Source organism: Notechis scutatus, chromosome 4, assembly GCF_049901735.1.
Source record: "Notechis scutatus isolate UNSWTSFEM ecotype Mainland chromosome 4, rNotScu1.2, whole genome shotgun sequence".
NCBI classification, from domain to species: Eukaryota; Metazoa; Chordata; class Lepidosauria; order Squamata; family Elapidae; genus Notechis; species Notechis scutatus.
Window position 1 is genome coordinate 128859600 of NC_142012.1, and position 18256 is coordinate 128877855.

General features: G+C 34.3%; 2 protein-coding genes across 2 annotated transcripts in view; both read right to left on the bottom strand.

Annotated features, from left to right (window-relative positions):
- Positions 1–3994: 3994 nt before the first annotated feature.
- A4GNT (alpha-1,4-N-acetylglucosaminyltransferase) lies at positions 3995–6203 on the bottom strand. Its single transcript, XM_026668817.2, has 2 exons — positions 5796–6203; positions 3995–4597 (listed from the first exon to the last, which is right to left on the bottom strand). The coding sequence occupies exons 1-2, from the start codon at positions 6201–6203 to the stop codon at positions 3995–3997; spliced, it is 1011 nt and encodes a 336-aa protein (XP_026524602.2).
- Positions 6204–14824: 8621 nt separating this feature from the next.
- Positions 14825–18256, bottom strand: part of LOC113412283 (uncharacterized) — a 33028-nt gene continuing 29596 nt past the window's right edge. Inside the window, exons 11-12 of the mRNA XM_087962553.1 lie at positions 17820–17867; positions 14825–15041 (exon numbers count right to left, since the gene is read on the bottom strand). Coding sequence (XP_087818679.1) covers positions 14825–15041; positions 17820–17867 — 265 coding nt within the window. The remainder of the gene's footprint in view (positions 15042–17819; positions 17868–18256) is intronic.

Genomic DNA, 18256 nt, shown 5'->3' on the forward strand with positions numbered 1-18256 from the left:
CTGAGCCATTCTACCTTTCTAAAGGATGGAAAAAGAAGCATCGCTTAATAAACCTCAGAGAATAAATGAAGCCTTCCAAAACGATCAGGCACTGATGAGAGAAAGCGGGAAAGTTCCTTTCTTTTTGCATTTTTAAAGTTTAACTAAATCAAGGCTCTTCAAACTTGGCAAGTTTAAGACTTGTGGACTTCAACTCCCAGAATTCCTGAGCTAACATGACTGGAGGAGGAATTCTGGGGTTTGAAGTCCACAAGCCTGAAAGCTCTCAAGTTTGAAGACCCTTGAACTAAATGGTGAAAGAGTCAAAGAAGGAAGTCCCTTTCTGGGTGTGTAGAACATATCAAATAATTCTTTTCAGGTTCTAAAAAAGAAAAATGCGGAACCTTTTATGGCACATAGATCTTAACATGCAAAGTAATTGTATTAAGAATAAAAGAAAAAAAAAAAACAGCTTATTACAGTGTGGGGACTAACCTTATATTAAGTAGGAAGCTGTTTTGTCATCAGGTCCAGCCACGGAATTAACCTTGGCACAGCTCAGGCCTCCTCATTGCGCATAGATCAGCTTGAGAATCTTTCCTATTGAAGTGTGCTAACATTCTGTAATTAAATTATAACCAATTCTAATTCACATCTATCCATAAATTAGTATATATCTCTTCCCTGAATTTCATTCTTGTACTTCTCTTAAAATAAACTTGTGATTTGTTTTCCTAAACCAAAAGCAGAAATGTAACAGTCTACCTCCATCCTTGCTGTCAGAAGAGAGCAGTACTAAATTGTACTAGATCAGTGTTTCTCAATCTTGGTAACTTTAAGGTGTGTGAATTTCAACTCCCCAAAATGCTGGTCGGGGAATTCTTGGAGTTGAAATCCACCCAGCAAAAAGTTTCCACGGTTGAGAAACACTACATCCTTTTGATCTTACTTAGCTTCATCATTAGACAATGTTAGTACATGTCAAAATCTAACATTTCTACATACAGTAGTCCTTTGGTACTTAATTGCTTTGAAAGTCATCGAATTTGGTACTCAACTCATTTTAACCCAAAATTTTTGTCCTTATTCTCATTGTTTGGTAGTCAACACACAAGCTAGAACTTGTCAGTGTTGGCTGTCTTGTGGCTCACTACATTATTCCTTATGGGAAAAATTTGTTTGGTACTCATTGCAACTCCCAGAACCAATTAACAATGAGTGCTGTGGTACCACTATAGTTTGTTTCTATACCTGTCTATTTGGAGTAATACACTGGGGATTACTCCCTGGTTATTAAGAATAAAATCACAGCTTTAGACAAATTTGTGACATCTTGAGGTCTTCAACTGATCACTGAAAAATGAATAAGAAATGTATCCATAACATAGTATACACAACAATGAGAAAACCATGTATACTTTAGTGATGTGTATTTCAATAATTGTAAATGACATTCTTATATACCAAATGATTAAAAAAAACTAGTTTCATTTCACATTATCATTACATTCATTCAGTTCATCTATTCATTTCATTATGTATGCAGTTGTTCTGACAATACAGATAATATTGCTACCAAAATGTCACATTTCAAACCTGTCAGTACTGTATTCTCAACTTTTTAAATACCCTCCCACCCCTCGCACAGCAACCTTTCTCATCATTATCACAAATGCAATACTGTCCAGTTATAAAGTTGCCAGCAAACATAGATGAAAAAAAGTCAGAGAATATCTGATGACAATTTCCCCATTCCTTCTCCCTTATTTCCTTTCTCTATTACTAGCTCTGTATCAGAAGAGACTGTTGTATGACCGCTTTGCTAATTATTGGGCTTTGCTTTGCTTACAGAAAGTATTTACATGGTGCCTGAGAATTTAAGCTTATTTTTTCCAAACATTAGAAATAGTTTTCAACATAATTTATTATAAATGAAAAATACATTTTAAATTTCAGAAGATACCAGAAGAATCTGAAGGAATAGTGAGGAGCCAGCAGAGAAGACCCACCAGCTGAGTCAGAGAGCTTGGTTCCAAGAGACATGTGTGCATGTGTATATTGCATAGTCTTACTTGAAATGGAAAACTGGCTGAATTGCAAAATAGATCCTATGAGATATTCTTCCTAGTAAGTGTGATCCTGTTCATAGAAAGACATAGTGTAGCAGATTTGCTATTAGGAATGTAGTGCTCCATTAAATGCCAACTAGAATAGCTCCATGTAAAAGAGCATGTCTATTTAAGTGTCCTGTTTAAATACCCTATTGGAGAAAATATTCAGATTACAGATAAGAAATAAACATGTTATGGATAATATATATCCCATTCCTAGTCTTTTTTCTTATTGTTAAACATATTTTCATTTGACATGAAGCAATATCAAGTTACTGGCTTTGAAGTTTCTTTACCGTTCTTGTTTTCAGCTGAAAACAACATTAAATATGAAATTATTATTTCTATAGCCAGAGATGACATTGCAATTGTACATTATGAAATATGGTTGTAAAAGTGCAATGGGCATCTCTGAAGATGTAAATCTTATCAGTAATGATAATTTTATAACCTTCATCAAAGAGAATTGATAAAAGAAACATTCCCTAGGTTGCTGTTAAAAGGAATAGAAATAAATTACTTGTAAGTTTATACTTGGTGCTCCAAGCACAAATCTATCCTTAAGGAGTCCTCATATAATGTCCTCATTGCTACCTCAAAATCATGAGTGCTTTTTACAGAGATACTAGAAACTATGATAAAAGGTTATCATCTTATCTTTGATTTGCAACTTATTCTCCCTGTTCAAAGACAAGTTTCCATAAAAGTATTTATTTGCTTAACAATAAAACATCAATAATGTTAGGAATGTAAGTCACCAAACAGCTATTTGGGTTGGAAATATATAAACCAGATTAGACATTTTAATATTGTATCTTTAAGAAAATGCAAAACTGTAATTGGGTGTGGTTTCTCAAACGGCCATAAGATGGAGCCAGAAACCTGGGTTGTCTTAGTCTTAGTCTCAGAAGAAGTCTCAGTGAGTCTCTCTTTTTCCTTCTGTTGGAGAATATTGCCGTTCCTCTTAATTGACTTCTATTCCTGGATTTGATGTAAGTCTGATACTGAACTGTTTTTGACACTGGACTTTGTTATTGGATTATCCCTGGATTGAAAACTGACTGATTTACTTGTGAATGACTTTGGATTGCTTGTTTGGACTTTGCTTAAACCATTTCTGGAAGTGAAAACCTACATTTACTGTACAGTGTATCTGTGTGCTGTGTGTGTATTATTTAAAACACTATTCTCAAATACATCTCCATGTATGTGCTCATTCTCCTAATGGGGAATTACCTCAACAAATAACATACAATTAAAAGTATTGATTTTGTTTTGTTTTAAAAATAACAAACCTCAGTTCTTAGCAATTGCACGTGACTGCTTTCCATATAGCAGGTCTGCCATCAGTGCAACATAGTCTTTAATTTTCTAGTGTGAAATGAAAATGGCGAAAAGATTTTCCTTTGGAAAATCCTAAAAAGAATCTATATATTTCCTGAGCTCAAATAAAGGTATATTTGCTCATTTATTCCCTGTATTTCTGACAGTGTTAAATATCTTCAAAGATTGCCAAATTAATATTTGAAGGATTACTGAGTTTCAAATCACAGTTATGATGTGCTGGAATTATAGAAAAAATTCAAGGTAAGATTAAAGCTCTCTTGTTTGGTATAGGAGAAAAAAGTGTCCCTCTTATTTCACATGTTTCTGAGTAGTCGAGTGGCTGGTCAAAACTCCCATTGAGTGTTAGTAGCATGATGGATCAGGGGAGGGAGTCTTAACTTGCTTTAGTTTCTTCTGTCTCCTCCCACCCAGAATTTACTATGTTCTAGTATGGGTTTTGGAGGCCTTGATTTCCTGGCCTTTCAAATATCCAGCATCAGAGACTTGCATCTATGTAAAAAGAAAGGAAGGGATTCCCAGGTTCTTGGAATACTCACAAAAGCAACAGGTTTACAACCTTAACTAGTTTTATTTTGAGGCATCTGTGTCTTGTGAAGCTCAAATCTATATGTACTAGGACAATACGTTCTGACCAGGTTTTCCACAAGTGTGTTGCTTCCAATGGTCATATTCTTTTTCTCTTTCTGGTTCATGAAGTTCCATAAGTGCAAAGCATAAGAATGATTGAACTCTGGCTTTGTAATCCATACTTCGTAATACTTTGCCCATGTTTTATAAGGAATGGGATAGAAACGTTGAGGGTGCAAAAAGGAAATGTTGTAACATATGTGGTCTTCCACATTCTCAAAATTTCTAAGATTGCATTGCTTCTTTAGTATTCTTGTAAATAGGTAAGGTCCCTGATTTCCCCAGATGTCTCCATTGTAATTATGAACAAAATCATTCATGCAATCCCAGATGAACCAATGATGATGCTGAAAACCAAAGACCCCATTGCTGGAGAATTGGGAAGATTGAGCTGCCAAAAAATTAGCCACTGGGATAGGTTTGATGGAAATAACATCAGTGTCCATATAAATTCCACCATATTTCCACACTACTGCAAGTCTGATTGCATCAGAAATAATATAGGTCCAATATTTCTCCTTTGTTGTATTGACCTGAAAAAGTTCAAAATCGATACATAAGCAAGGAATAACACCTAGCTAAAATAAAGCAATAGTTCTGGTTCTTGCAGTGAAGAAATCATATCCGTATAGAACAACTTGCCTAAGATGTTACAGATTCAAGTTCTGGATATGATATGTTAAACTGTACATATAAGCTTTATTCCTGAAATTTTAACTTAATCAAATGTTGCATGATGTGTGTGTGTATGTGTGTATGTGTACACTCCCACATATATGTACCCATACATACACAGAAATGTGTGTGTGTATTTCTGCTAACCAAAGTATGTTTTTTAAAAATATATAATGAAATCACTAATATAAGTTATACTGATTTCTGTATTTTCTTAATATTCTCTGAAAGCTTTAAGCAACATAACATGTTGTGATCAGTACATAAATACTGCTGCAACTTGTTCAGAATGCAAGTCTTACAAACTTAAAGGCAATATTCTATATAGAGTGAAAACCATTCCCAAATAAAGATATGCAAATAATAAAGATAAGCAAAAGTTTAAGGCTTCAAAAATGTTCATATTGTTCTTTTAATGTCCATAACAAGGTATAACATAATGTTTTTTTAAAAAAATTACTTCATCAGCGTGGATAGCTTTTTCTAAGCACATGTAAAATATCTCAAATCCAATTGTTATCTCCTTATAAATGAGTCAGAAATTAGATCATTCTTAAGCCTCTTTCCTGAAAATCTACACAGCTGTATAGATTAATAGCCTGACCTGGTGATAGGCTTTGTTCTTAGAGAATAATTTTTCAAAGGATAGAGAGCCAATGTGGTTATTTCCTGATATGTTGTATTAAATTTTGCAGAGTTCAGGCAACCTCTTAACTTAAACAGAGCAATGAAGATCAAGTAAAATCCTTTCCATCTAATTTCTATGTTTGGGAAAGTATTCTGAATCAAGATTGACCTTTTTTTTAAACAGGAGTCTCACGGTCATTCCTGGAAGTATTGTGGATAAACTAGAGTAGTAAAATCATGTAACAATTGAAAAACCAAGGAAATTGTGTTCACAGATCTCTAAATACTGAGTAAATGGGGCTGGAGTCAAACACAAGTCCCAAAGAAGAGTGTTTCTTCTGATAAATGCAAGAGCAATAATAGGTCAGTTGGAATTAATGTTGCCTTTTTCTCTGGCTATCCAGAAAACACTCCCACTTCCCATCTTACCTGAAGATACCATGACAATAGAGGCGTGTCCTGGAATAAATTGTCCTCCTGAAGAGGAAAAAGGAAAACATTCTTCATAGTTGATAAGAAGAAAAGTGAGGGGTAAGAAGACTTTATAACTGGCAATGTGTTGTTGTCCAGTCCTTTCATAAAGAAAATGATAGGCCTGTCTGGATAAACTCTGGCAGCAGATTCCACAGAACATAAAACAAGTGGAGAAGATTGCAGATGATCAGTTGTCTCCAGAAAGATGATACTTCTGCCCTGGGACATGACATCTTTGGGCCTCAGGAAATGTTTGGAAATTGGATTGCAGAAAAAGAAGCAATCTGGTTCTTGGGACAGTTCATAAACTATTCCAAATGCAAATAGAAAGGTGACACACAAGCACATCTGGATTTTTTTCATCTTGTTGACTGCTTCTTAAGCTTTTGATATGAGTGAAAACAACATGTGTTAGTCATGCATTTTCTACTGCGACCACAACTATTGCACACACAAAAATATCCTTTACTGTTGCTACTAAAATTCTTCAGCTACTCTTCTCCTAGACTGAAATGTATAACTCTTTATAGGTGTTACAGTGATATAAGAATCTATGTTAAGAACACTTTTGAGCAGAATTAAGCTGATTTCTTCTCAAAAACATTTCCCCATGGAAAACTCCTTTGTGGGCTCTCTAGAAATGGAAGATCAACATATACTCTCCACCTTAAAATGCATTAAGAATTATATAGTGTAAACTATTAACCAGCCCACCAACCAGGCTTTCAGAAACAAGACTACAATCTCTTAATAGTTAGAAGATAGAACAACAACACATATTTATATAGGGGAAAAGTCTAGGATTTTTTTGAGCTGGGTTTATTTCCAGATAAATATGTATTACACAACAGAGAATCTTGAGAATGCTCATTTTTTTCTCGACATCACCATCTTGTATATCTCCACCCGTACCAAAGTGTTTGAAAAATTCATAAAATCCAGAAATAATTATGTAAATTTGAGAAAGAGTGTAACAGATATGTTTCAGAATGCAGCAGCTTTATATACAACATGCAGAAATAAAAATAAAATCTCACCCTTTACCAGAAAAATATGGAGATTTTTTTCCCTGAGCCACCTTGTGGCCATGTATGACATTTGTCTTACAATTGTTGTAGATACACTATTTCTGATGAAGATACTTTTTTCCTGTTAAATATCAACAGATAGTTTAAAGTCAATTCTCTGAACAGATCTCCTCTGTCAATAGACTTCATGTCAGGCTACAATTCTGTTACAACTGTGTTGCTTCTGAGCTTCTGTATTGGAATATCGACGGAGGTTTGAAGTGAAGGAATAACTGAGCTACTCTAGTGGAGCAACACTAGATATGGATGAGAGATCCATGACATTTCTTCATAAAGACCCCAGGATTGAATATATTTAAACTTTTTTACTTAGGAAATCCTGTTTTGGGGGAAATGAACACCCCATCTTTCCAAACAATAAGACAACATTTGACAGATTACCTGATTTTGTGGCTATATTCTGATGAAATCAGTAGATGCTTGCAATATTTTAACTCAGCTGTCTCAACAGGAGATTCCAGGAAGATGCAGCAGATGGATATATTCTCAGTATCCAGAGTATTCATGTTGTTGCTTAATATTAGTTTCCAGGTAATTGATAGAAATTAAAAATTGGCATCCTCTGACTTCTGGTACCTTGGAACATCAACTGGTTTTGATGTTCCCACAGTCTTTCCCACAGCTTTCATATTTTACATTAGGAAGATGATCATGAGAAAGCTGGTAGTTTTCTTCCAAATTTCATTAGCAATACATATTTTTTTAAAATTTCCTCTTGCAGACTTTCTTGAGTAAAATATTTGTTTCAGTGATGGCTGCTTAATAAGTATTATTCATCTGTCTTTCCGTTTTCATTTTGAAATGAGAACCTGGACTTACAACGCTTTACTGAAAAGCATTGGAGTCATCTCAATGCTGCACTTTTGCAAAAAGGCTGCAAACACTTAAGTGAAATGAATAATTAAATATTTTAGCAACCATGTTCTTTTTTTTTCACCATGGCTTAGCTTTGGAAAAGGTGAGGAATGTATTATAAACATCCCTGAGGACTAACTTCACAGATTAATCACCTGTCTGTTTTATCCACAACTGAAAGAACTGTAAAGAAATTTTGATTGTCCATTATATAAATATAGGAGTTTGCTTATTTATCTAAACAATGTTGGGGTTTGTTAATATAATATCTAAATTTCCTAATTCTTTAGAATGATCACTTGCAAAGGCAAAGAACATACATTTGTATTTGAAGACAAAGGAAGACAAACAAGTTACTGTTAGATGGGATCTCACCGAGAAACAAAAAGAGATACTGACAGTTAAATTAAGGAAGGAAGATATTAAAATACTTATTAAACACAAGCTGGCTAGGAGAAAGGGGATGTAATTAATGTCCAAGAAGATACTTTAATGAAAAGGACCAAAGAAATAAAGACATCAAGCAAAATCCGTGTTGCTAGATTTCTTGTTCAGTAGCAATGGCAAAAGGTACCAGATTTATTTAAATATAGAGTTAAGTAAAAAATTTGGGCAATCAAATTCCTGATGATGTGGTTGAATCTCTGAATTGACTTTCTGAATTTAATTGAAAAGTCAAAGTGAAACATCAAATTGAATGCTTCTGATTCTTTTCTGATCACTTTGATGCTTCTGAATAAAATTGAAATCCCCCCCCCCAAAAAAAAGCTATTAGGAAACACACTTAACAATTTATTTTGAATATCTGGACTGGGTTAACTTTCAGATTTGATTCAATTTTTCTGAATTAAATTAATGATTCAAATAAATTTTTCCTGATAGCTCAGGCATATTACTTAATATACTTGTTTTTATTTTGTTCAATTTTAGAAAGTTCAAAAGAAAAACAAAGCTACATGCAATATTAAATAATATTTATATACATATATTAATATAAACTAAAGTGTAATCTGATGCCTATTTTCTTAAGAGATAGTCCAACTGAAGTCATTGGGATATACATACATACATACATACATACATACATATATATATATATATATGGTATTCAGCTTTGTTGGTATTTTTATCATTATAGTTGTACTTTTAAAGTTGTAGCACGTTTCGGAATATATATATATATATATATATATATATATATATATATATATATATATATATATATATATATATATATATATCCAACGTTTCACATATATATATGTGTGTGTGTGTATATATATATATATATAAAACTATATATATATGTGTATATATATATGTGTGTGTGTGTGTATGTATATGAATCTTGGTTGCTTGCGTCATACTTTTATTCTCTGCTAAATATTTAAACATTATTACCTGTTTCATGTGTAGTTTGTGAGTTTGAAGGTGCTATGCTAATTGTCCTAATGCTCTAAATTAATGCACAGAAAACTCAAGAGGTTTTTAGAATAATTTTTAATTTATGCAATGTTTCCCTCATGATTTATTGATTCAAACATCTATTAGAATGAACACAATTGATCTAACATCTACCTTGCCTGCTGTGGTTAAAAGAATATTCTAAATAAAGGCTTACCTGTTTTGAAGAGTACAGCAGATAGTGCTAGCCTGACACTAAAGCAGCCCATACACTGAAAATTCTTTATAAAGCTTACATTAGATTTGAGTGAATGTAAGCTTGAACGTCAATTTACTAGACCTTTTATAGGTTGGATATCTCTCCAACTCCTAACTTTTAGAAGTGATGTTTGTACAGTACTTGCCATGAGATAAAAAGAGGAAACAAAAAGAGTTTTAAAAATTACTAGTTGATAAGCAATACAACAGCTAATATATCTAATATGTCTGTACCAGGTGTATAATAATTTGTTAATAGAAAAAGTTCAGAGTGCAAATGAGACACACCAAAAGAAAAGGTGTGTATCCAAAATAGAAAAGGTATAATGCAATTTCCCTCCCTCATAGTTTAAGATGATTGTTTAAAAACCACCAAGAAGAGACCAATTTCTTGTACCCAATCCTCTTTTGGATTATTTTTCTTGAGCAGATAGTCTTTAATGTGCTAAAGAACAATTTGGGCTCAGAAAGAGTGGTGGGAGATGATCCTATCTTGGTGCCTATCTGATTTGTTAGACTGAAACTTCAGTCATAGTTTGGCAGGAAAAAAAACCCCAAAGGGGCCTAATAAAATGGTTTGCTGAATTTGAAAGATGTATTTAGGCTTCAATGCCTAACTCTTAACTTTCCTAGGTTAAGGAAAACAATTTCAAGGCCAGGCACAATTTGTTTCCATCTGTATTTCTATAGAGTAGGCATTCTAAAATTTTATTATCCAAGTGTAACTGCCCATGTGGATTTGGAGAGATAGAAGCAGTTCTCAAGTGCTACTATAGTATAAATTTAATATATAGGTATATTCATAATAATTACATTTTACTACTGCTGCATCAATACCCAGGAACAATGAATAATTACTATATGAACCTCCTACTCTCAAATATGAGTTTATCTGTTACCTGAACACAAACAAAATATTGTGTTGTGGTAGTGAAAACGAGGCAACAGTCTAAGCACGGTAGTTTTACTTTTTTTAAATTATGCTTTAATGCAATTTCCTGATCATTGATCAAAATTAATTGAATCCAGATAAGGATGTTATGCAAACATAATATAATCAGAGAACTGGAATAGAGAGTCCAAGCCCTCCTCTTGTGAGCACCAAATTGGGGAGAGGTAGAAAGTGGACTCTCTCTTTCTCAATTCCTACAACTGTAAAATGTGTAACTTCAACTTGGTTACCATGTAACATGGTCAAAGGCAGCTTTGTATAAAGAAGATTGAGGTATCAACTGACGCAGTCAGCTAAAGCATTGGTTCTATTTGATAAGTTTGTTTCAGTTCACAGTGTACCAAAGCTCTTTATATTTTATCATTGCTTTAATTCCAATAAAATAATCAAGTGCCAATATTTGCAGAAATTTATTATCTTCAACCATTATTTATAACAAACAGAACAATATAAATAGGAAGTTACTATTATCAAATAGTTCCTGTAAGAAAATGTTGTAGGAACCTGACCAGCCAGATGGGTCCTCTTCCCAATCAGATTAACTTAAAATTATTTTTCTTAACAAAACCCCAAATACCATGATCATTAAATATGTCCAGTTTTTGTTTGATTTTTCAGCCCATAGACCCATCAATTATAGATTTGAATAGTTTTAATGTACAAAATGTAGATTTTCATCAGCTTGTTAATGTCCTCTAGTTTAGCTATGAAAGCACATTATGTTGGCGTTTGAAAAAGGACTCCTTTTTCATTCCAAAAATAAGTCACCCCATACATGCTAGTATGTAAGTAAGTAAAAATAATATAGTTGATTAAGACCCAAATAGATAAGGTAGTTGTCTTTGTCCTTTTATTAAGCAAAGGCCTGCATCTCTGAATTTTGTTTTCAGGTAGAGCAGAGAAGAAGAAGAAAAGGAAATGAAGAAGAGAGGTAAGGCCCATTTCCCCACCTGTACCTAACCACTTGCATGCTTTGCCTATGCCTATCCCTTCTGTGTCCCCAAAACCATGTCTTCCTCTCATCTCCAGCCCATAAGAAGGTAGACTTCATGGTAATGTTTTCCACCTATTGTCTCAGAGCAGTCTCAAGGTATCTAAAATATGTCAAGCTTTTTTTTTTAATTGTGCTTTCCAACCAACAACAGGTCCTTGATGTTTCCTTTGCAAGATTTCAAAGAAAATGGCAAATGATTTGACATTACCTTCATTCTCATGCTGAGAGATATTGACTGGCTGTAGGTCACTGAGCTGGCTTTGTGCATAAGATGGAACCATAACTCATTTTTCTGGTTTCTAAGCTGGTGCCTTTAACAGGACCTAAGACCGTTTCTCAACTTGTTACGTGTTACCTTAAATAGAATGTGGTGACTGCAGTAATTGAAAACAGAAAACAGAGATAGGCCAAGGACCAACAAAAGGGGAATCAAATTATGCCAGAATATTTTTCTGCTAAATCAGGCAATGAAGAAAGGAAAAAAGATAAGAGTAAAAATCAGTTTTTTCCTTTTATTTATATTCCTAACATGATTAGTGGTTAGCAACATGAAAAGTGCAAACAATAGACTATTCCAACATATTTAGTATTTCGGAAAACAGCTAATAAAGAACAATATTCTTTCAGCCCTCCAAGTGTTAAATGGCATTTATTTGTCAGTGATTCATATCACAAAAAGACAGAGAATATGTAATAATAATAATAAATATTTTTCTTTCTTTGCAGATATTAAAATAATTGTCTGATGAAAGAATTTAAATGAAAAAAAAATCTATTTGTTTTTTTGAATATGCAAAAATGCATGGTTTTCTGTCATCAGTCAGCATTTCATTATTTTTGAAATGCTAACTTTTATTTTTGTTTTCTTTTGTTGTAAACCTATTATTTACTGCCATGATATTTTGTTCTACATGAAAAAGGCCTGGAACTAAATTTTAGAGGTCCATGGCATTCTGTGGAGTTCTTCATCTCAGTACTTCTCTGATAGTAAGCAGTATCTCTTCTTCCTCCTTCCTCCTCCTCCTCTTCTAGTGAATGCAAAATCAGGGTCATTACAGGAGGGTTATAATGGATGCAAGTCCTTCTAGCTATTGTAACCATCCCTAAAGTTTATGACAGTTGTCTGAAAAAGTAAGCAAAGGATAACAGTACCATTGCAATACCTTGGAGCACAGGAAATTGCTTTATATTATGTTAGACCATTGATCCATTTAGCCCAATGCTGTTAGCACTAAATAGAAGTGGTCTTCCAAAGCCTTCACCTGGAGATTTTAAAGTCCTATGCTGAGATGCCAGGACTGAGATGCCTGGAACTTTTTACGTGGAAAAAAATTGTCCTGTTACTCAACTTTCCTCTAAGTAGTTATGTTTTGATATTGGCTTTCAAAAGCTATGTTTGATTTACTAGAACTCCATGTAACTTTTTATATATGTATATAGAATCTGTTGAGTCATATGTCAAGTCTGCTGAGAATGGAGGTATGCTGACTTTTCAGAACTAGAACCCTAGTTATCTGATAGAGTCTCCATGTTTGCTTTCAGCTGTGAACAGATCCTGTTTTAAAAAATAAATGAAGGATGTAGGACTTTGTTATAGACTTGCGGAATGCAGAGCAAACACATATAGTATGATAGCTTATTGATAATTTTCACGCTTAATTATTCTCAATGTCATTGAGTCAACAAAGGTTGCACAGTTTAAATGAATAGTATATGTCAAATAAGTTCTATTAAAAAGACCCAGAATTTTACACACAACGTACTTTTTCCTATAACAAAAACTCAGATGTGACAAAATAATGTCTCTTTAGTGCTTCTCAATGTATTAGTACCAGAAATGTATTACTTATCCCCAGTTGTGACTAAAACAGACGAAGGTTGAATCTATTGGTCCAGAATTAAACTTTGCCTCTCCACCCACACTGCATTGTTTATTTCTACTCAACCCCCGAACCTGAAACAGATTCTCACAAATAACAAGAAACAATAAGAAATGATGCTAACATAAGAACCAGACCCTGCAACAAATCTAAATGTCTACTTTGCCTCCAAATTTGTTCCAATAGCATCATCAGATGCCCCATTGAGCAACACACAAGATTGCAGACATCTTTCCATATTGTTCCTCTGATATATTAGAGCAATAGACAATCACTATTTAAGTCTGGAATTGCACATAACATTTGAGTCATATAATCTCCCTGATTTGATTGGCGGAACATTAATTTCCATTTATTAAGTTATTTTTGACCTACAAAGTTATATATGGTTTGCAGCCGGGGTTGTTGAAATACTGTTGGTATCCTAACTCAGTCCTTGAGGTCTTACATGATTTTCTCATTTCTATCTATGAGCAAAGCCAATGGAGTGATGACACATATATTCTGATGCCTTCATGGAGAATTCCCTGTTTTAGGAAGCAGAGAACTATTAGGAAGTTCAGTTCCATTGTTTGTTGAAGATTCATCTTTTCACCAGGTCTTTGTATCAATTTAATGCGATCTGAAGAGACTTAATATTCTCTTTTGTTGGTAGTATTTTTATTGTTATTTTTCCAATTTGATATAATGATACTTATAATAACCTTAATAACCTTGTGTTATGATAAATATTTGTGTTCTATATTTTTATTTGTAAATTATATTCTTCTAAAGCACAATTTTTTATCCAATTTTATGAATTAAGCTTTGTGTCATGGATCATCAATCATTTGACACACATACTCTTCTTATGGATTTTTATATACATATAAAATTAGGCCTGGAATAATGAAAGTGGATTATCAATTCTTTTCATTATTCTAGAACTTGGCAATTTCAATGGCACTGAGTGTGGGAGATACACTTCTCAGAAAAAAGAAAATAATTAATGGATAGCTAAACTAAGTAAAGGAAGGCTTGAAAAGAAATTAGAGAGATTCACAGAAGGTTTATCTATTTAGGTCTATGGCATAATGACTGACTCAGGCCACTATTGGGAGGAAGATTAGATAGGCCTTTGGTCTGGACTCTTCTTATGCTATCTTTAAATTCAAGCAGGCAGGGAAAACACAGAGGTGGTATTCAGCAGGTTCTGACCAGTTCTGGAGAACTGGTAGCGGAAATTTTGAGTAGTTTGGACAACCGGCAAATACCACCTCTGACTGGAGATTTTACAGTATCCTTCCCCTGCCACACCCACCAAGCCACGCCTACAGAACTGGTAGTAAAAAAATGTGAATCCCACCACTGAGAAAACAGTATGGTTCAAGTGTCCCGAGTGTCAGCCAGACAGAGTTGCCTTATTTAGCATGCTAAATTGAGCAGGTCTTCAAGGAATTTCAGTTGAAATAATTCAGCCCTTAAAATTTTTGATAGGATATCAGCTTTATCCACATTCATATACATTATAATGACAGGATCTCTTTAGTCAGCAGCTCTTTTTGATTCTGGCATCACTTTGGTAAGAGGCCAGTACTGTACAGTTGCATATGTGGTTGGATATAATAGTCCAAAAACTGCCATAGGGGTCGTTGGTAGGCCTCTGTCACTGTATGGTTTGAAAGACAGGCACCAAGAATGAAGAGTATGGCTAGAAGCATAGTGAGGAGTATCACCAGCAGGATTCCAGCGAAATGCCACAAAATAATAAAGACCCAGGTTAGCTTCCACCTGTTGAAAAGAAATGTGAAACCCGCAGTTGATAAAAGTACAGTAGGTCATGACAAAAACAATAACTTCTTATATCTTAATGATTGGAGAAAATATATACTGTAACTAAATTCCTAGAGTTTGATTTTCAGGTACAAGAATGCTTTGGATTTTTGATTTTAAAAAATGACTATAAAGGCATGTCTGGAAGCCCTTGTTGCATTTTCTGGACATATGAATTTGTTGTTGAAAACTAGCAAGGGGAAACGGTGTTGGGTGATAAAGAAACATGTTTGGCACTGCATTCATATTACAGATGAAAGAAAAACAAACAGCAACCCCCCCCCGAAGTTTTAGTTAATCATCAATTGATAAAATTTCAGTGTCAATGAAGTATCTGGTTTCTTTCTATCAGGCTTGATCAAACATCTAAAACTGTAGACTGAATATGGCAGAACTATATTTGTATCTCCCCAGCTATGACAAATTTCAGCAAGACTTTATAATCCCACCCATGCTCAAACAGGTGCTTCCTAGATGTGTTGGAACTTCTACTCCTAAAACTTGCATGAGCTGTAATTCTGGAAGCTATGTTGTGAGGAAAATTTCCAGAGTTCCTTTGCTTCCTTGGTTTGACTGTAGGAGATATGTTTTGGGAAAAAGATTTTCTATGCCAGGGGTTGCCAACCTTTTGGACCTCAGGTTCTGTGGGCATGGCCTAATTTGTGGGTGTGGCTTGGTGGTCATGTAACTGGCTGGGCATGGCTTGTATGTAAATATTATAAATATTTATATAAATATTGATTTTTTTATATAAAAAAGAGCAACTTTTACCCAAAATCAGGCAAAGCAGGCAGGCAGATTGAGTTGCTCACAGAATCACAGATTCATTCAGAGATCTATCTATCTGGCATCGGCTAGCTCAGTCTGTCACATAAAGTTTGCTTGCAAGCAAACTCACAAAATTAACTCACACTATGTATGTAAATATTATTATTTTTTTATAAAAAGAGCAACTTTTACCCAAAATCAGGCAAAGCAGGCAGGCAGATTGAGTTGCTCACAAAATCATTCAGTGATCTATCTATCTGCCATCGGCTAGCTCAGTCTGTCACATAAAATTTGCTTGCTGTGAATCTGCATTAAATAATAGAACCTTCAGTCCTAAGGGAGGTTCGGCTGTGCTTAAAAGCAGAGCCGAAGATCTAAAGACTAGCTAGAAAGCAAGAAATCCAACCATTTCCTGCTTCCTAGCTAATCTAAATCTCCCCACAAAGCAGAACAGCTGATGGTCGAAAAAAAGTAAAATAGCAATTTTAGCAGGCAAGTTTGCCGGGTAAGGAGTAAATGGGCGGGGAGAGTTCCCGTGGGCCATGTGTGCGGCGCAGCCTTGTGTTTCTGCGCAGCCTGGATTAATTGCTTTGGGGGGTGGGGTGCTCTGGGGGTGAGATTTCTCTGTGGCCCACCAAAATTTTCTCGCAGCCCACCAGTGGGCTGTGGCTGCTCTATACTGTCCATCCCGTAGGTTTTCTCTCTTCTGCTTATGCACATAACTCAAGAAATAAACAATGGTATTTTTACTTTACACAAATCTTGATAGATCTGAAATACTGAAAAATTTGCCCACAAATCTAAGACTAGATAATCATGATTGACAGCCTTTCTCCCATGTAACAACAGAAACATTGCTCTGTACCTGTTACCTAATCAACTTATATGTTCTGTTCTCCAAGAAACATCACATAAAATTAAATCAAACCAAACAAACACCTGATAAAAATAATTCCTCCCATTTAACAAAAGAAAGGGAGACAGAAATCTTTGGTTTGTTTACTGGTGTAAGTTAATACATCCCTAATTAGGGGTCAAAGTTCTGCCACAAAGAAACCACTAAATAGGAAAGAAACCCATTGAAAACGCTTAGCTGAATAATAGATGCAACAATTTCTTCTATCTTGCATCACAGAAAGAAGCACTTAAGTGTTATTATTTATTTGTTCTAATATATTTATAGGGATCTTTTAGAACATTAAAGCTGACTTTTATGACTTTATTAAATTTTGAATGACAGTTTTTCCTCTGCTATGTCCATTTTTGACCCCCTCCAATATTTTCTCATAACTTCCCTCTTATATTTTTAATACTACTACTGATTCCCCTGTTACTATATTTCCACGATGCTAACAAATCTGAGAGTTTTCCAGAAGTTACTATATTAATCTAATGAAAAATTTATTTCATTGTTTATATTTTAATGATAGTCTATCATGTAAAAATGGTAAAGCTGTTGAGATCCAATTTTTAGAAGAATCACGTTCATTTTTGGTTCATTCCACTGAAAATCTACCATGCACTGATTATTCAACCAATTTACTGGAATCTAATGGATTCCAAGAAAGTTTGATTCCTCTTTGACTAATGATGTAAGCTCATTTAGGCTAATAGGCTACAGCTGTGTTGGATATCTGCAACATCCATGATGCATAATATAATATGAAACTATGAAGAAATTCTCATTAGATTTTATAAACCATCCTATTGCTTAATGTCCTGCTGCCATTGAGTGTATTGCAAATTCACCTTTGGATTCTATTTTTCTTTAATGGAAATTGTGGTCTGCCAGATTAATCATAAAAACAGAGTTCTGAAAATCCACTTAGACAAGCTCTCCAGGAAATCATCTGATCATAAGAAAAATGGATTCTGTGCATATCAGCCAGGTTCCTCTTTCTGGTTGTTGCAAGTTTATGTTGCAGTTATTGTCACTATCAAATAGTAATATTTTCTTCACTAACCTACCACCACAAAGCTGCTGTTTCATAAGTCTCTCTTCCCTTCTTATTTTTTCTTCCTTTAGGTAAAAAAAGAATAAAATTAGATTTTTAAGATTTCTAGCTTCCAGTATTCCCAGTGTTTAATTGGCAAACATTTTAAAGTTCCTCTTTGTGAAATTTAGACAGTTAAGTTCCCTGAATTTTCTTGCCTCTGAAGCACTGAAACCATGCTGTTAAATTACAGCATGATTTTGCACTATGCTCTTAGCTGTTATGAAATAACAGCATTTGTAACCATTTTAAGCAACATGATTTAAGAAAGTCTAAGAAAGAACATGCTAAATACTGTCAAGGACCAGTCTAGTTCAGTATTCCTTCTCAGATCTCCCAGATGGATACCTCAGGCGGGATACATGATAACGCTTTCCAGCAACTGAATGTCAGAGGCATGCTGTCTCTCTA

What these genes read in the sequence shown, in the direction of transcription:
- A4GNT (XM_026668817.2), bottom strand. Translation starts at nt 6,203, where the DNA reads ATGAAAAAAATCCAGATGTGCTTGTGTGTCACCTTTCTATTTGCATTT. An exon ending in TATTGTCATGGTATCTTCAG is followed by an intron (nt 4,598 to 5,795) that starts GTAAGATGGGAA and finishes GAACTTTTTCAG; the next exon opens with GTCAATACAACAAAGGAGAA.